The sequence below is a fragment of the Ruditapes philippinarum genome, unplaced genomic scaffold, assembly GCF_026571515.1.
Source record: "Ruditapes philippinarum isolate M1 unplaced genomic scaffold, ASM2657151v2 ctg580_1_1_1_1, whole genome shotgun sequence".
NCBI lineage: Eukaryota > Metazoa > Mollusca > Bivalvia > Venerida > Veneridae > Ruditapes > Ruditapes philippinarum.
Window position 1 is genome coordinate 80,812 of NW_026860244.1, and position 20,967 is coordinate 101,778.

Below are 20,967 nucleotides of genomic sequence, written 5' to 3' on the forward strand. Positions count from 1 at the left end.
TTGCTAATTTCTAAATCATGTCACATTTTTGGATGGCTAAGCAGACTGGCCTGACTTTATAGTGGTGAACTAAGGTTAATGACCTTTTGGTCACAGCCAGTTAAAGGTTAAGTATAACAAACACATACCAGTGACGGATCTAGAGATTCTACTGCTACACATCGCTTATAAATACTGTGAACCTTCTCGTATTTCATACGACTCTGAAATTAAAATTTGAAACATAGTGTAAAAACTTAATAAGTTAAATGAAGTCTTAACGAATGCATGTTTCTATTTAACTGAATTTGACTTAATTTGAATTCATAAATTACTACAGCCATAGTACTTTTGTGAAAAATCTACAACTATCCACATTTTAATATAGATAATTATTCTAGCTAAGAGCTATTCTTGCCTCCTCTTGTTTTATAGATCATATTTATAGAAAATAATGAACTGTTTCAAACAATCTATCTCTTGATGTAACTCAACCCCAACATTACAAGAAATACTAGTTTATTTAAATATGTACTGTTTTAAACTGAACTGAAACTCTGCACTCAGGTTATAACTTCAGAAGTTATAAATGATTACCTCTTCAAAATCAGCATATGTAAAGTATATCAGCATGTTTCCCTTCATTGTAGTTGTGATAGCTCTCTCAAACAAGGCTGCCGCCTCGTCAGCAAACATTTTACCAGCATTCTGATCCTGAAATAATACTTGTCATTTATTCAATGCAGTCATCAAGTCTTTGCTTTATAATTAACTAAAAACATTGTCTTTTTTTTTATTTATTTGATAAAGAGACAATGGTTTCATGAAGTCAGTTTAGTGTAAACATATATGTAAGCTTGATTGTGAAAATAACTTGCAGTTAATTAGAACAACTATAAGGTCTATTTCCTGGAATTAACTAGAAATGGTTTAATATGTGGAATCAGAGTGGTGACATAGAAGGTTTCAAACCCATGGCCCATAGGTCAAGAGGCAGATACATTTGGCATATATCATCACTAAATTTACAAGAGCCATGTCAACATGGCCAGCCCCTGCCGAATGTGTTTGCTCATTGTAAGAATGTATATGTAGTAGAGCAGAATAATTCAATCTAAAGAGGTCTTTTGGTAATGAAAACTGATGACTGAAGTGATTACAGATTTGAAACCTATGTGAATACTGATGGCTGAAAATAACAAAGGGCAATAACTGAAAAATAATGCTGGGTAGGTTATCATTCTTGTGTGCTGCACTGTAAAATCTATCCACCTATGAAGTTTCAAGTTGATACCTCAAATACTCTTTGAGTTATGCTCTGGACAAAATAGTATGAACTAGAACTGCCTGTGCCATGGCGTGAATACCCCCGCATACCACTTTGTCAGAATCAACAGTGGCCATTTAAAGCTCAAGGACAACCTCCCTGCCAAATCTGAGGTTACTAAGCCAGTGCATTGCTAAGTTATGTATTCTACATGCTTAAAATGTGGAAATCAATACACTGCGGACAGGCATTCTTAAGCATTTGAGCAGAAAAGCTTATTATATTAAAATCCCTGTGACCTTGACTTTTGACGTCACCTTAAAATCAAAAGGGGTCATCTACTAGTCATAAATAACCTCAATACTAAATATGAAGAATGTTGACCAAAGCATTCTTAAACAATTGAGCGGACAAGCTTTTTTTAGTCAAGGCCCCTGTGACCTTGAACTTTGACCCAGTGACCTCAAAATCAATAGGGATCATCTACTAACCATGATCAATCTAAATACCAATTATCAAGACTATAGGTCAAAGGAAACTTAAGTTATTGGGCGGACAAGCTTTTAGATGTCAAGGCCCGTTACCTTAACCTTTGACCCAGTGACCTCAAAATTAATAGGGATCATCTACTAACCATGACCAATCTAAATACCAAATATGAAGACTGTGGGTCAAAGGAATCTTAAGTTATTGGGCAGACATGCTTTTAGAAGTCAAGGCCCCTGTGACCTTGACCTTTGACCCAGTGACCTCAAAATCAATAGGCATCATCTACTAACCATGATCAATCTAAATACCAAATATGAAGACTGTGGGTCAAAGGAATCTAAAATTATTGGGCGGACAAGCTTTTAGAAGTCAAGGCCCCTGTGACCTTGACCTTTGACCCAGTGACCTCAAAATCAATAGGGATCATCTACTAACCATGACCAATCTAAATACCAAATATGAAGACTGTAGGTCAAAGGAATCTTAAGTTATTGGGCGGACAAGGAAAAACCGCCGGACTGCCGGACGGACAAGCTGATTTCAGTATAAAAAGAACAATGGGCAATAACTCAAAAAGTATATAGGGAACAGTTATCATTCTTGCGCAAAGCATTCCTCCTCAATAAGATCTATCCACCTATGACATTTCATGTTGACATCTCAAACACTTGAGTTATGCTCCACTCAGGTGAAAAATTAAGTATGAAAAATAACAAAGGGCAATAACTCAAAAATTATGAAAGGTAGAGTTATCATTCTTGTGCACTGCACACCCCTTGAGTGAGATCTATGCACCTATGAAGTTTCATGTTGATATCTCAAAGGCTTTTTGAGTTATGCTCTGGACAAAAATCAATTTTGAAAAATAACAAAGGGCAATAACTGAAAAATTATGCAGGGTAGAGTTATCATTCTTATGCACTGCACTCCTCCTCAATGAGGTCTATCTACCTATGAAGTTACAAGTTGATACCTCAAATACTTTTTGAGATATGCTCCGGACAAAAATCTCGGACGGACGGACGGAGACTATTTCTATATCCTCCGCAGCCTTTACGGCGGGGGATAATAACAACCAATAATATGTCAAAGTCCATGGAGCACTTTTTAAAGCTAATATGAAGAGCTGGCTACAATTATATCATCTTATATATAGAACACCAGTCCTTAATAATCACAGAATAAGTACACTCCACTTCTGTCCAGCTAATATCATAGTGACCTCCCTTCAGCTCAACCCTGCTGGAACCTAGTAAACATTAAAGAACCTGGTCAGCCTGCACTTTAGCGCAGTCTGAACAGGGTCTATACTACTGGCTGACCAAGATCAAATTTTCATCTCAATATCCTTCAAAATCATTATGAACAGTACCAAAAATTGGAAGCTGGACAAGTCTGTTTGAGAAATTCAGCAGGTAAAGGGTTAACTGACAACAACCTTCCATCTGATGGTCAGTCACTATAATTCCTGGAAGCTGTCAGAGGTGTGTAGTATTTCTTATATAGTATAATAAGTGTTTAATTAGCTTACCCCTTTCTCTGTCAGTATTTTACTAGATTGTTCCAGGTAGTTAGCTGCCTCTATCCAAACATCGGGATGATAAGCCAAACAAAGTAGACACTGCTCATATGCGAACATAACTGGAAAGAAATTTTACCAAGATGTAAGATTAAGTGGTCACATTTGTAAAAGTTTAAAATAGTCTCTTATACAAACTTGAACTTAGTACAACATCTTAATTCACCTTTTTATTAATGGCAACAAAGTTAGTCATCAAAACTAAAAATTCAGATTGTGTAAATATTTTCTTGTGATTTATTCTTCAATAGCTACAAGTGTCCATTCTGCTTAGAAATATGCACAAGTAACAAAATTTCAGGCAAGTAAGTCACAAAAAAGGTTACCATCATATTACTTTATGTCCAACACTCACCTCTTTTTGTTATAAGGGCTTGATCCTCAGTCCTAAGAGGATTACCCTTTTCCCAGGCAATATATTTCTTCCATAGCTCAACCTGCAATTATTCAAAAGGTAAGAAATACATCAATGAAACTGTAAAACATAAATAATATAATTTTCTTAACTGGATTTAACCTAAGAAATGAATATGCCAGAGAGTGACAAACAAGGCAAGACTGTCCTGGTTAATTACTCCAGTTGAACATCAGCTTGTCTGAACAATATTTCTATTTTTAGCATTGTTTACAGGATCAATTTGATTTCATTTTTTTTAAAGAACAACTCAATGATCATTTCCTTTAGATTTCAATTTGATTGAAGTATTTAATATTTATCAACAAGTATAGTAGTTAGTACACAAAGTTATTATGGTAAAGATTAAATTATCTTACCTGAGTGGCTTCTTCAGGTGTATTTGTGGGAGATACAGATGGTAGATTTCTGTTCAGACCTCTTGTAACTACCTCGTATTCTTTCGATACTCGTCTAGCATTCATATAGTCACGCCCTCTATCTTCGATCATCTTCTTAGCTATCAGAGGGTTTATACTCTGGTGATATAAAATATACATGTATAAAATGGATGTCATTAACTTTCATTGAGCAATTGTGGCATTTATATAAATAATATACATGGCTGCTTCTACTTTATTCACTTATACTTTTTATTTCAAACAAAGAACAACAACAGATCAGTTATAGACTCTGGATAGGTTATTGGGCTTTGTATAAACACTGTTGCTGCATAACCATTGCCTGATAAATATTTGATTTCTTCATCAAGTATTTATAATATCTGTTATACATGTTATGATGTATGTTATGATGTATATTGAAACTAGTTTGAATATACAGTAACTTACATTTTCGTATGCTCCATAATCTTTCCACAAAGCTTCAATGTTGATCATGGGGTTGACCACGCCCCTCTGGAACACCTTACGTACAGCTGTTATGCGCTGGTTCTCTGCGTAGGATCCCACTGCATCACTGAAATAAGCAAACTGTGTCATCATAGCTTCTTATAACAGCAAGAAGAAATATGATGTACTAAATAACAGTGGCATTCAATTTTTGTTACTTTAATTGACGGAGAGATTTCAGGTGCCTCTATAGATACACTACTATTTTAGGTACAAATGCACACGAGAGTTTAATGATTGAATCACTAACAATTAGCATGCATGGTGGATATAATCTAGTGTCAGACAGAATTCAACCTACATTGTTGATGACTGAAGCCAGTGGAACTAACCACTCAGGCAAAAAGTCCCCTGCATATCTCATTTACAATAATAATGTCAATTTTCTAGCTTTAAGGCTGGTCCCAACATGTTTTGGTCTTATCTCTGTGGTTGGTTCACTATGGGACTTTCCTGGATAATCAATTAGTATTAGTATTACCAATATCCACACAACTGTCCAGCTACAAATCCCACATGATTTATAAATCACCTACGTGAGACCAATGACCATTTGACACAATGTCAGAAGATCAATATGTTTGGAGAACTTTTGTCTGTCCAGTCAAATCAATGACTCTTTGATTATAAATGCCCTCCTTATTGAGCTAAGCAGGTAAGATTAAAAGTATATACTACTTACACAGACTTTAGGAACATTATATAGTCATGCCATATAGACTGTGACATAATATCCATCCCCATCTTGTCCAGGGCAAAGTCATATGCTTGAGCCATCTTTTCCCTGTATTACAATATAAGATAACATACTATGCATTATCTACATATAAAAAAATTAATATGATGGAGGGGAATTAGGAACTGTTGGATCAGTTTAAAGAATTCCGATAACAAAGTTATACAAATCTATTTGCAAATAGTTTATAGCATGTTCAGACTGCAAAATTACGCCAAATTGGCCTCAACTCTATACTGCTTGCAAAGGCATGAAATGTTGCAGCAAGCAACAAAGGGCCAGTAAGACCACAAGAGAAAATATTAATGAAGAAAAAATTCCAATTTGCAATTTGTTAATTTTTCTATTTTTTCCTTATTCCTCCCTTTTTTTGAAAGTTCATAATCTAACTTTGGCATTCAACATTAAACAGTCTATTCATATAGTGGGTTCCAGTCATTGCTCGATAAAGTTGTTAAGTTTCATTTCAATTTTTCTATATAACATAATTTTGCCAGGAAAAAACCTGATGGACGAATCACAATGTTTTGTAAAAGTTTTCAATCTTGTTTGGTCAAATATGCATTCCTTTGAATTTATTACATATATGCATTATGTAAATATGAGTAACCTTATATGAATTTACCCGACATACAAGACCACATTGTGAAAAACTTCAGGATGATACTTATACAAACAGAAAGGCATTTATATGTTAACAAGGACTTTTTACATTTTAATACCGCTATTAACATGATTAAAAAAATATTGAAAACATGAAGCTATAGATTTCTAAAACTGATGAATTTGCCTGGATTGAAGAACAATGCTATACCTACCTGTTTTGAAAGTAAGAAAGATAGAAAGAGTATGACAGGATAGGGAGGGTTGGAAGATTTGTCTTTTATATAAGAGCATTCAAATATCATGTAAACATTGCACATGTCAATTGAAATATTTATTTCAATTACACCAAAAAAACAAACAATTCTTCATTCAAATCACATTCCACAATCTCTCACTACAAAAGAATACGTCAAATTCTACAAACTTCTGAATTCTTTTATGTTCTCAAAAAATATACATAACTTTTAAATAATTATAATTTATATAAATTAAAAAAAATAATAATATGTTCAAAGAATATATAACTAATGTCTTCCAAGAATAAAAAACCCCTCAGATTAAATGTGCTAATTGACTTTTTACATGTGCATTCATAATTCTTATCATATTGTAAATAAGTTGAAAAGAGTATAGCATAATCAAAATATCTTACTCAAATTGTCATTCCGTAAAATATATAAAAATAAGCATCACTCTGTTATAATACTTTTGTAATAACTCTTCTGTAACTCCTAGTAATTTTGAATAAGCTTATTTCATTACTGAACAAAGTTGACGAAATAATCAATGCACATAAAAATACTGGTACTATAAATACTGAAATAAGAAATAAATCCATCTACTTGTAATGCAAAATATTCAAATTTTACTTTTCTTTGATATCTTAAAAAATATTTTCTACCTTTCTTTTTACAATAAGATAAAATTTAGAAAAAGTAAATAACCTCCCCTGAAAATATATATCAGATTTTACACGAGTTTGATTAACCAAATAATCATTTGAACTTTTTCTGCATATACACATGTATATAATACATATATAAAGCAAAAATCATTAATTTCATTATTTGAGCTTAAATATCAAAAACAAACAAGAGGTGTCCATAAGACAACATGCTCAACTATTCCAAGTACTGAATTTTGAATAAATCAGTTCAGTCTTAAACTCAACACAATTCTGCAGTAGTTGTTTAAAGATTTACACTTTGCATTAATAAAGGAATTATTCAAATTAAGGAATTAATGTGGTAATTATCCAACTTTTAACAGCACCTTATGCACATTATGCCTCAGATTATTTTTAATGTTTTTAAAAAGGGCAGACATGAACTGTATAAAGTTTATATAATGGTTTTAGAGCATGTTATTTGCATATTACCTGAAGAAAGAAGAACTTAATGTGAAATAATTTGTCATAAAATTAGCAAAATGTAAACAAGGGTCATATTCTGACTTCCATTCAAAATACTAAATCACAATAAATGTGCCAATTGCCAAAAATAAACCGAAGCAAAAGATGGTTCAGATAAATTGCCAACAAATAGCTTTTTGGAAACAAGAAAAGTTCACCCAAAATAAAGTTTTTGAGAAATCAACTTGGAAGCATTTCTGAAGCATAATGGGCCTTTAACCTTAAAAGTGGATATAAACGTCAAATATTATTATTCATGTCCAAAGCAACATCACAAAGAGGTCAGTGAAAATGTGGGATGGAACACCAACTTCAATTCAATCTTGGTCAAAAAAGGAGGAATCATTTTTATCTTTCAAAAGAATAATACTCTTCCATACAAATGAAGATGGTAACAATAAATAAATATTTCAGGATACAAATAAACAGCTCGAAAAATTCAGTAAAAAATGAAGGTGGTACAAAAATCAATACACAAAATCCTAAAAACTGTAACAAAATTTTCAGTAAAAAGTGGGTATAATTTTGCAAAAATCCATTATAAGAGATACATATATGAACTCTTATTTAAAAGTGACTGTGAGATCATATTAAGATTCAAGTTTCAAAATTTAATCTATTACTAAAATGGTGTAGGGAAAAGGTGGATAGGTACAAAAAACTTAACCAAGTGTGCTGCTTACATATACACAGGCATCAACACCCGATGAGTATGAAAGCTCAAGTATAATATAAATATAATAGTCAAGCTAAAAACTTTTTCAGCAACAAACTTGACATATTAAAACAATAAATAATTTTTAGACATTAGGATTAAAGCCTTTAAATGAACAATACATTTCCTTTTTTTATAACATTTGAATACATAGCAAAAATGATGATTGAAATGCCATTGGAGACCTGTATGAGGGTAGTTTGCCCTTCGTATCTTTGATATATGTTATATACAACTTCCATAGATCTATGTTGAGAATCTTGATGAGGCAACGCTGAAACAACTGAAAATACAAACAAAATACATCAGCTTAATGCCTACAGTTTAATTTAAAATCAGATTTATTAAAGGGACCCTATTGTGGGTTGTTTTTTTTTTACATGACAGGATTGGAAATATAATTTTTTGCAATTTGTGTATATAGGTTTAAAACATTTGCTCACTGTTTTTTACCAGAATAATCCTTTTATTGCCCAAAAATGACCCCAAAATGAAAAAGTGTTTATCTTAACTCATATAGAGCTCAAGATTGCAAACAACAAGAGCCACCGCCGGGCGGGGGCAACGCTCGACTTTTTACTTTCTCTAAAAGCAAACAAAGAAATGTTTGAACAAAATATTAACGTTTCCTTTTTTATAAATTTAATCATTCTGTTTTGTCACATTAGTTTTGTCTATATATTTTATATATATAAATTTACTAATTTATATATATATAAAAAGAATTTGAAATTTGAAGTCACATGGTGGTGTCACCTGGTGGAGTCACGTGGTGAAGTCACGTGGTGGAGTCACGTTGTGGAGTCACGTTGTGAAGTCACGTGGTGGAGTCACGTGGTGAAGTCACGTGGTGGAGTCACGTGGTGGAGTCACGTGGTGGAGTCACATGGTGGAGTCACGTGGTGGAGACACGTGGTGGTGTCTCGTGGTGGAGTCACGTGGTGGAGTCACGTGGTGGAGTCGCGTGGTGGAGTCATGTGGTGTAGTCACATGGTGGTGTCACGTGGAGTCTGGTGGTGGAGTCATGTGGTGAAGTCAAGATAAACAACAAGGTCTTGTCTTTAAGTATGTTCTGTTATAATATGAAGTTGATCCCTTCAATAATAGCAAAGTTACAGTCAGTTACCGCCAAAACAAAGTCAAGGTCATTCATGAATGAAGGTCAAGGTCTGTCGGGTTATTTTTAAGGGTTATCCTTGAAGATTAATATGTTCAAGTTTAAAGACAATCCATTCAAAAATAACAAAGTTACAGCCAATAATAGCCAAAAACATGAAAATTTCAATAATTTGACCTTCAAAGTCAAGGTCATTTATGAGTGAAGGTCAAGGTCTCTCGAGTTATTTTAAAGGGTTATCCTTGAAGATTATTATGTTCAAGTTTGAAGACAATCCATTCAAAAATAACAAAGTTACAGCCAATAATAACCAAAAACATGAAAATTTCAATAATTTGACCTTCAAAGTCAAGGTCATTTATGAGTGAAGGTCAAGGTCTGTCGGGTTATTTTTAAGGGTTATCCTTGAAGATTATCATGTTCAAGTTTGAAGACAATCCATTCAAAAATAACAAAGTTACAGCCAATAATAGCCAAAAACATGAAAATTTCAATAATTTGACCTTCAAAGTCAAGGTCATTTATGAGTGAAGGTCAAGGTCTGTCAGGTTATTTTTAAGGGATATCCTTGAAGATTATTATGTTCAAGTTTGAAGACAATCCATTCAAAAATAACAAAGTTACAGCCAATAACAGCATGAACAAGCAAAAATTGGACTTTTAACCTTGAAGGTCAAGGTCATTTATGGATGAAGGTCAAGGTTAGTGTGGTCTACTGAAAGGTCTTGTCCCAAGGGTTGTTGTGGCCAAGTATGAAGACAATACACCAAGAAATAAAAAAGTTATGATCCAGGTACAAGTTTGCGGACGGCAACGGCGACCCGACTATAATAACAATACCTCTACTTTTTTTTTTCAATTTTTTTTTTTCAAAAAAAAAAAAAAAAAAAAAAAAAAACAAGATTGCATTTGTAAAAAATGCCATGCCACCGCATTACACTAAATAGTAATGTAGGAACACAATTTTTTTTGTTTCTATACAGATTGCCATAATGCATAGATCACTTACCTATCTGTTACTATCAGATTAGTACCTTCAGACAATAAGATTTTTAATTTTTTACTTAATGACATAATGACTGAAAATCAATGATCCCCAGGGGTGGGGCCAATTTTGACCCCAGGGCTTGAATTTGAATAATCTTGCTAGAGGTTCACTACATAATGTTTAATGCAAAATGTCTAACCTCTAGCCTTTGTCAATTATAGAAGATGATTTTTTAAAGTTTTTACTATATACATGTAAGGAAAACCTATAACACCCAGGGCGGGGCTAGTTTTGACACTAGAGGCAAAATTTGAACAACGTTGGTAGAGTACCTATAGATGATATCATATACCAAATATCAAAGCTCTAAGCCTTGTACCTTCAGACAAGAAGTTTTTAATTTTTTACTATATGTACATAGTGAAAATCAATGACCCTGGGGGTGGGGCCAATTTTGATCCCAGGGCTGTAATTTGTACAATCTTGCTAGAGGTTCACTACACAATGTTTCATGCAAAATATCTAACCTCTATAGCCTTTGTCAATTTAGAGAAGATGATTTTTTAAGTTTTTACTATATTCATATATTAGGAAAACCTATAACCCCCCGGGGCGGGGCTAATTTTGACACTAGAGGCAGAATTTGAACAACTTTGGTAGTCTACCTTTAGATGATATCATATAACAAATATTAAAGCTCTAAGCCTTGTACCTTAAGACAATAAGATTTTTTGATTTTTTACTAAATGTAAATATTGAAAATCAATGACCCCCGGAGCGGGGGCAATTTTGACCCCAGGGCTATAATTTGAACAATCTTGCCAGAGCTTCACTACACAATGTTTCATGCAAAATATCTTACCTCTAGCATTTGTCAATTATTTGAGAATTTTTTTAAAAGTTTTTACTGTAAGTTTTTACTATATACATATACATATACCAATGACCCCTGGGGCGGGGTCGATTTTGACCCCAGGGCTATAATTTGAACAAACTGGGTAGAGGTGTACCAGACAATGCCTTATGCAAAATATCTAAGCTCTGGGCCTTTTGGGTCCTTATAAGAAGGTATTTTAAGTTTTTACTATATGTACATATAGTGAAAATCAATGACCCCTGGGGCGGGGCCGATTTTGACCCCAGGGCTATAATTTGAACAATCTTGGTAAGGGTCTACCTGACAATGCCTTATTCAAAATATCTAAGCTCTAGGCCTTTTGGGTCTTAACAAGAAGGTATTTTAAGTTTTTACTATATGTACATACAATGAAAATCAAGGACCCCCGGGGCGGGGCCCATTTTGACCCCAGGGCTATAATTTGAACCAGACAATGACTTGTGCAAAATATCTAAGCTCTAGGCCTTTTGGGTCTTTACAAGAAGGTATTTTTAGTTTTTACTATATGTACATATAGTGAAAATCAATGACCCCTGGGGCAAGGCCGATTTTGACCCCAGGGCTATAATTTGAACAATCTTGGTAGAGGTCTACCAGACAATGCCTTATGCAAAATATCTAAGCTCTAGGCCTTTTGGGTCTTTACAAGAAGATTTTTTAAATTTATTCTTATAATTCCTTTCGGTTGCCATGGCAACCAGATTTCTGCATGGAATGAAATTCTTTGAACAACTTTGGAAGCCCTTCACCCAAGGATCAATCCTGCCAAGTTTGGTTTAAATTGGACTAGTGGTTTTTCACAAGAAGATTTTTTAAGTTCACTATATAATCTATATAACACACACACACACAAACAAACAAACACACACACACACACACACACACACACAGGTGAATCGCTATATGCCACCGCATCGCAGATGCTGCGGTGGCATAAAAAAGTCGAGTTAAAAAAATTATAACTATTAATTAATTCAAATTTCTATTTTCTGTGTCACAAATGATGTATGTTTTTGCTTTTGGACATTTTAGAGCTAGCCTAATGGTAAAGCCTTTACATTTGATCTTTTATAATGGACACATCTTGCTTTGAATTCAGATGGGTCCATGAATACTTTTAAGAAATTTTAATGCAAAAATTGTGCATCCAGCTGTTTAGTTTAGTATAACAACAAGTTTTAAATTGTCAACTTACATAGGTATCATATGATTGGAAGTACATGTAAATGCCAATTTGGCATAAATATTTGGAGTGTATCCCCCATGAATACTGATTGGTTCAGGAACATACCTATACATGACTCAAACCTTTCACCCAAACTGAGCAAGTTTAAACAATTTATCAGCAATCTGTCACATTCTTACATTGGAAATTATCTTTTCAATCACATAACAATCAAAAAATTTGAATCACTAGAATTGTTTCTTTTTACCTTTTCCACTCTTTCATAATTCTTTGACTTCAGCTGAAAGGATATAAAAAACAAACATCTTAACCAAAAATAACAAAACATTATTCTATCAACAGTTTAAATATTTCTTAGTAGCTAATCTTATGGAAGTTTATAAAATCATAAAATATAATGGCTCATTTCACAATTATAAAATACTGTGATATAAAAAAATTCTCTCTAATACATGTAGTTCCTAAATGAATTTAGCTTTAAATGCCGAAAGTGCTGAAATAATAAAAGTAAAATAGCTTTACTGGAAACTCACTAACTTGAGGAAATTATTTCATCTTTAAATGAACTGCAACATGAAGAAGCAAAGAAATTTGTACACCAAACTCAAGTAATTTTTTACATTGTATAGTTGCGCAATAATCTTTAAAGGGTGTAAAGCTATAAATGGCAAAATAAACGATACTAATATTAATAAATGTGTAATGTTTAATAAACGTATTGATATGGTCAGTTTTGATTAGTTTATGAAAGTTTTTATAAAAAAAGTATCTGTTTACTCAACACACATGATTCATTTCATTACTATCTTTAGCTGGTTTAATGATGTTTTTCTGAAAGGGCATTCTTTTGCTGGAGACAGACAAACATTATTATTTCAATTTCAATATAATTTTTATCTTTTTTACAAATTCAAAATACAAATAACTATCCCACAAATTACAGAGAGCCAAATATAAAATATAGCTTCATACCCTTTAAAGCAAAATAAGAATTTCATATTAAAATTACCTGTTTTTTTATAAACGACAACTCTGCTGTAACACTAGTTTACTACTTTATTTACTTTACTTTTGTTAGAATAAAATATGAACTTTTACATTCAAAATTGATTAAATCCAACAAAACAGGGGACATTAATGCAATATCAATTAAAAGCAATCAGCACCAAGTTAGGTTACTTTTTGACTGTATGAATTTCACCTGTGAATGGGTCAGCATACATCTTTGAATATCTTGTAAAAAACAGCGCGACTGTATGTTGCGACACTGAAATAAACTCATCACCAAAGGTATGAAAACTTTTGCTACACATTTTTTAAAAGATATAAAAGTACCAGTCAATGGTAACCCCTCGCCCCATCCCTCCCTTCCCCACCCCTACTTCTTGGGGGTAAGCTGGGACTCTCACTTCTGAATATTCAATAAGCAAATGCCCAGTAAAAGCCTGCCATTAAGACAAATGTTAAAATCCTTACTAAATGCTCTACAACTATGAGGCTGTCTATAATTAATCATCGGAACAAATCCAGCACTTTCAATGTGGATAGATGAAAGGTATAAACTTTACACATATTCCCCAGATTCCTGTGGAGCTTATTCCTGGGGTTTCAATTGACTTGGTGCATAATAAAATTTATCTTTCTTTTTTTTCGAAAGTATGGACTGTATGTAAAAATATAAGAAAATATACTAAAAAAGAGTCACTAAATGTAAACAAAAGTTTTCAAATGTTTGTCTCACAAATTTACCGTATTTATAACTATCATTTAAATATACATTTATTGAATTTAATGATCACATGCATCTTCCAATCATACAGAATGTCACACACTCAAACAGTTCAAACAAAATACTTTAATATAACCTTTTCAACATTGATTTTAGTTTTTGTCCTTGTTCTGCCATGATTTATCCTTCAACAATCTTAATCCTTTTAATACTTAAGTTTAAGTTAGATTTGAATTTGGAACTGTCCAAAATAAGTTTGAGGGATTACAATAATAAAATATTAAAACAAAGGACAAGTTGGCCTGATTACATACTGGTTGTTTAGACAAGTCATAAATGAAAAAAAAATGCAAATGTTAATATTTTAACAATTAACATATAAACTTCCTTTTCAAAAAATTCTTTTCAACACAAAATGTTTCAATCAACAATGTTCTGTTTTTAAAGAGCATAACTTCATGAATTTAGCTTTAATGTAAACTATGTCCAAAAGTATAACATTCTTGAATCTCAAGATGAAGTTAAAAAACAATTATCTGTTATAATATTATTATGACATTAGCTGTTCCACAATAATATGTTTTCTTTTAAAGTGACATTATGCCTATCCAAGGATGTATAGTGAGTGAACGGGTGAAAGTAAAAAAATATTTTGATTTTGCCATAAATCCTTTTAATTTAATAATTAGGTTCGCGTAAACAATGAATAACTCACAAATTCAAGCGAAATTTCTGTAAATATCCATAAGAATTTACCTATAATGCTTAGTTTATAAAAAGAGTGGGGCAGTCTTTTTTAATTTTAGACAGATTTATAATGTTTCCTTTAACATTTTTGAATATAAACTGTTGGTCAATTACCATTTTGACAGTCAATCTTTTGAAATATAAAGTTAATTTAGCTCAACTTGACCATGAAAATATGAGCATAATGTCACTTTAATTTATTTTTTTTAGACAGTCTGGTACACTGATCATGTACAGTAAACAGACCAGTTCCAACTGGCAGTAAATGTAATCCATCAATGCAGTAAAAATATTCTCAACTTTTTACAAAACAAGAGGGCCATGATGGCCCTGAGGTCGCTCACCTGTATATAGGCCCCCCCCCCAACGTTGCAGGGCCAATTTAACCCAAGGGCTTTTATTTGCACAAACTTGGTAGACACCCATAAGAAGATGTTTCATGCTAAACATCTAAGCTCTACCTCATTGGGCTTTTTAAAAGAAGATTTTTTTTAAGTTTTTACTATACACATAGTTAAAAACAATGACACCCCTGGGGCCGGGCCAGTTTTGACCCCAGGGCTTTTATTTGAACAAACTTTGTAGACACTTACTAGAAGATGTTTCATGCTTAATATCTAAACTCTAGCTATTCGGGTTTTTTCAAAGAAGATTTGAAGTCTTTGCTATACACATATAAAGAAAATCAATGACCCCCCCCCCCGGGGCCAATTTTGACCCCAGGTCTTTTATTTGAACAAACTTTGTAGACACTCACTAAAAGATGTTTCATGCTTAATATCTTAAGTCTAGCTATTTGGGTTTTTTCAAAGAAGATTTTTTAAGTTTTTGCTTTGCACATATAAGGAAAATCAATGACCCCGGGGCGGTGCCAATTTTGACCCCAGGGCTTTTATTTGAACAAACTTGGTAGACACCTATTAGAACATGTTTGATGCTAAATATCTTAGCCATAGCTCTTTGAGTTCTTTAAAAGAAGATTTTTTAAGTTTTTACTATATGCATATAGGGAAAATCAATGACCCCCCGGGGCAGGGCCAATTTTGACCCCAGGGCTTTTATTTGAACAAACTTGGTAGACACTTATTAGAACATGTTTCATGCTAAATATCTTAGCTCTAACTCTTTTGGTTCTTTAAAAGAAGATTTTTTAAGTTTTTACTATATGCATATAGGGAAAATCAATGACCCCCCGGGGCGGGGCCAATTTTGACCCCAGGGCTTTTATTTGAACAAACTTGGTAGACACCTATTAGAACATGTTTGATGCTCAATATCTTAGCCATAGCTCTTTGAGTTCTTTAAAAGAAGATTTTTTAAGTTTTTACTATATGCATAAAGGGAAAATCAATGACCCCCCCGGGGCGGGGCCAATTTTGACCCCAGGGCTTTTATTTGAACAAACTTGGTAGACACCCATTAGAACATGTTTCATGCTAAATATCTTAGCTCTAGCTCTTTGGATTCTTTAAAAGAAGATTTTTTAAGTTTTTACTATATGCATATAGGGAAAATCAATGACCCCCCGGGGCGGGGCCAATTTTGACCCCAGGGCTTTTATTTGAACAAACTTGGTAGACACTCACTAGAACATGTTTCATGCCAAAAATCTAAGCTCTAGCTCTTATGGTTTTTTAAAAGAAGATATTTAAAGTTTTTTCTTTCGGTTGCCATGGCAACCAGAGTTCTGCATGGAATTAAATTCTTTGAACAATTTTTAAAGGTGACCACCAAAGGAACATTCCTGTGAAGTTTGGATGAAATTGGCTTTGTGGTTTATGAGGAGATGTCATTTAAAGTAAAAGTTTACGGACGGACGACGGACGACGGACGGACGACGGACGGACGACGGACGGACGGACGCCGGACGAAAAGCGATCACAAAAGCTCACCCTGTCACTTTGTGACAGGTGAGCTAAAAATATATTTTCAATTTGTCTGTTGCTGTGATTTGCCCCCTCCCCCACTACCTCCAAATTTCCAGTCTTGAAAGATTCTGACTTGGAAAGCCTGAATCTCAAAAGGGTGCACCATCCGTCCCAATCTATAAATCTTTTACTATACATATACTTTATACAACAAATATGTGTAAATTTATTTGAAAGAAGTAAATAAATAAATATGTAATTGTGTTATGTAGTAAGAATTGTTACTAGATCTACTAACAGAATTCTTCTTTTTTAGCAGCCTAAACAGGTGTCTAGTTGGAATTATGCATGACACTGAGTCTGACTTATGGGTGTAACGATATGCTCACCTCACGATACGATCGTATTACACTACAGGGTTCATGATACGATACGTATCACGATACGGGTTGACTAAAGAAAATTGTCTGTAATCCATTTAAACTTTATATTTTCACACAGATGTATTATGCAAAATTAATTTAAAGTTGTGATGTAACACTATTATGTTTTCTATTGACATTTTGATAGTTAAAGTAAAAGGCTAAAGGCTTTAATATTTTCTGACGCTTAGAGAATTTAAATACCTACAATAAAAATATCATCACATTTGTATTGTTTGTTTGTTTCATTTGTTAACAGTATTTCAGTCATATAGGCAGGGCTCACACTGGCTCAAATAAAATAATAGCCAATAATTTTTACTTAAAAAAATAATAGCCAAAAGTTCAGCGGACTATTCACGAATTAGCGATTAACAACATAAGCAGTTGATTAAATAAACATTACATAAATTTATATCTTTCAGTTTTATAAGGATTCTCTAATAAACTGATACATTTGTGTATATTGATAACTACCTTTTTTAAAAATAGAACCACAACTTTAATTGTTATTATAGAACAGAATAAAAACGTTATAATTAGTATAATTACTGTATAACAATAATATTAAAGATTTATTATAACTTTACATAATGCTGTTATCACACAACTTTTTTGTTTGTTCTAATCAAATTTTGTCAGCTATAACCACTGTCAATTTCCACATTTCACACAGAACTGGAGTAGATCTAGGTCATATTAGCCTATAGAAATAACACAAGTTTGCAAACTCATTCACAGAATGCAGCCTTTTTTCTGAATAGTTAACTGAAAAATATCATCATCACCAATGTTATACAAATTTACTGCAATAGTAGTAAAGATTTTTAAACAGGACATAGCTTATTTCACCTTTAAATAAATATCAAAATTATCGGTGTCGCGAAAATATGTGACAATCGGATTTTTCCTGTTTTCTGAAGAAATATTCACAATTTTGGTTGTTGTGCAAATAGTTATTTGGAATTTAATACTTTTTAAATATTTTACCATTGTTTTCCACTGGCGATTTAGTCAAGTAGCTTAAAACAAAAAAAAAAATCAAAATTTGCAATTACTGGAATTCACGGTAAATTTTGGGTAAGTCAATATCCAGTCAATCAATTTTAAAACGATTTTTGTGGCTAATTGACGGATATTTGATGGCTATTATAAATGCTGGACAATATCTTTAAAGTACTTATACAATTATACATCTCGCATGTATTTTATCACCTCGGGCAATATAGTTAGCAGCACGTGACCGGTAAAAAGTTGACACTCAATTAAATACACCCCGCTGGTGTTAATTGGGTCTTCTGCATTCATTATCGATTTTTATACCATATATAAACACTGTTGGAAGTAAAAAATAATCGCCAGATTTTGTAGCCAAAATGCAAAAAAAATCGCCAATCTTATAAAATAATCGCAAATGGCGACTATGGCGACCGACAGCGTGAGCCCTGTATAGGCGGGTAGTTTCCTAACCATCGTTCCTGGAGAGTTACACCAGTACTAGACTACCTTCCTTTGTGCTAAACTACCAAAGCATCTCCCGGGGATCGAACCCATGCCAGAGAGGTAACTGGGTTAGAAGTCATCGACTCTAACCCCTCGGCCACGGAGGCGGTATTCACATTTGTATTGTCATATGTAAGGTGATACTATTCTGGATAAATTACTCAAGTTAAATAAAAAAATTTAAAATGTTCAACAGTTAGATGTACTGGATAATACAGTTTGCGGACTACATGTAATAATGAGCATAAGCTGAACACGAAAATTATTTTACTTTATTCACTTATAACACATTCATAACGGTTATAGCGTATTTACTAACAGTTACATACATCCGTTTACAGTATGGAAAATATCCAACAAAATAGCGTAGCCATAACTACACACAACTACTGGTTGGAGACCACCAAAACCAGACAACCATCAAACCCTGACAGCCCGAAAATGCTTAATTTAGTTTTTTTCTTTGTTCAGTGGTTTTCGAAATATCTGTCACTTTCTTATCAACATGCATGTTTCTTCTATAATAATTAAAATTTATTTTAAGTTCCATAAACAGTCATATTTTATTGTCCATTTCAAGAATGTTCATTGTTGACTCTGAAAATTGGGGCATCAAGAGTGCTATACCTGACCTCATATACCACCTATAATCATTTGCAGAGTAAACAATTGAAAATCCAAAACTTCAGCATTTCCTGCTGATATATTGTATATCATGTTAAAAATGAAAAATTACAACACCCAAGCTTTTATCTGAATTAAATCACATCATGTACATATTTGTCCGGACACATGGTACTGTAGTGTGGACAATTTAGGTAATTTTGATACCCTCGATGACAGGCCTCAGATATAAGTGTCAATACAATCAGAAATAAACTAGTTTGTTAGTTAGGAGAAGAACCTAGCTGTACTGTGTCAAATTTTCAGGTCTCTAGGTTTGAAATTATGAAATTTGTATAGAAAAATGTTCAAAAAGTGTCCGGTTGATGGTCCCCGACCAGTAGCAGTGTTTTGACAATGCAGTGTTTTGACAATATTTTGGATTCAACAATATGGGGTTTATTTGCAAAAGTGTGTCATTTATTCACGAATTTCAGCTTGCCAAAAAGTGTTTCCAAAAAGGCAGTTTCAACCGATGGTCAGTTCTCACAAAAATAACAATACATCAGAATAAATCAGCATGTCAAAGAAGACATTTTCCTGATTATTTTTTCACCTGAAATCCAAAATGCTTCTAAATTTTGACTAAAAAGACACTGACCCTGATTTATATTCTGCAATTTTTACTGAAATAATTACTCCCCTTGAAAATGGTTTAAAATGCCGTACCGTCCTGTACCGTACGGATGATTTGTCTTACCGTGTAAGGTATACCGTTACACCCTTAGTCTGACTTACCTTCAACCACTGAAAACCATGACCTTGAAGCTTGCACTTGAATGCTTAAACTCCGAGCATGATTTTGTCAGTCAACATCATTTTCTTAATCATAAATACAATGCAGAACACTTGCCCCTCTTACATTCAGTGCATATGCCCCATATAATCTGAATGTAAGCCATCCAGATGTATACAGCAAGCAATGCCAGATCTTTCTCTCATACAACATTCACCTTTGGTGATGACAAATTTTATTTAGTTCACAAATAGATGTATCAGAGCTATAAAGAAACAATTCACCTGGAAACAGTGCAAAAAATTGGACATCAAACAAAGGTAACAATTAAGCCTGAAGAGTTTTAAAAAATATTTGAGCGCAACCTGGAGATTTTAAAATCTGGAACTGTTTTAAATATACAATTATTCTTTATAATACTACCAGGACATGAGCTCTAATACCTCTATTAAAAGAATAATTCAATAAAAAAAAACCGATCTTTAATTAACTGAAATCTTATTTGTACCATAAAGGACTTACCTCATGTTCTATGTAGATCTTCCAGTACCGTCCTGCATTACTGAACTGTTGCACCAATCTCTCATACACAGGTCTTGCTTGCTCAATAGGCTTTATCTAGAATAATATGTTATATTATGTAATTCTATAAATTAACTACATATCTATAATTATAGTCTGACAGCTCTCATTAATTATCATTCATAATGGACTGCCAGCAAAATGTTAGAATAATAGAATGTCAAGATCAGTTGTTTTTGATCATCAGTCACTATTTAAATAGTTTTTAATAACAACCTATGCCTTTAAACTGATGAAATCATCAGAAAATTGAAAAAAAAACCCAGATCTTTTGAACACTTTCTTAATCTTAATCATTGCGTTTTACTTTACCTTGAAATTAATTAGTCTATTAACAATATACAGGATTTCAGCATCAAAACCTAAGTAACAGTGTTTGTATCTACCATATACAGCACAGTGAGCAGATTGGCCTAACTGTATATTTGTGGCATAGTTATA

General features: G+C 33.1%; 1 protein-coding gene across 1 annotated transcript in view; it reads right to left on the minus strand.

The window, feature by feature from the left end:
- LOC132759349 (cleavage stimulation factor subunit 3-like) overlaps positions 1-20,967 on the minus strand; it is an 82,997-nt gene that overhangs the window by 55,663 nt on the left and 6,367 nt on the right. The window contains exons 3-12 of the mRNA XM_060751109.1: positions 20,467-20,562; positions 12,524-12,556; positions 8,273-8,370; positions 5,302-5,403; positions 4,560-4,686; positions 4,089-4,247; positions 3,670-3,751; positions 3,267-3,376; positions 577-693; positions 129-203 (exon numbers count right to left, since the gene is read on the minus strand). Coding sequence (XP_060607092.1) covers positions 129-203; positions 577-693; positions 3,267-3,376; positions 3,670-3,751; positions 4,089-4,247; positions 4,560-4,686; positions 5,302-5,403; positions 8,273-8,370; positions 12,524-12,556; positions 20,467-20,562 — 999 coding nt within the window. The remainder of the gene's footprint in view (positions 1-128; positions 204-576; positions 694-3,266; positions 3,377-3,669; positions 3,752-4,088; positions 4,248-4,559; positions 4,687-5,301; positions 5,404-8,272; positions 8,371-12,523; positions 12,557-20,466; positions 20,563-20,967) is intronic.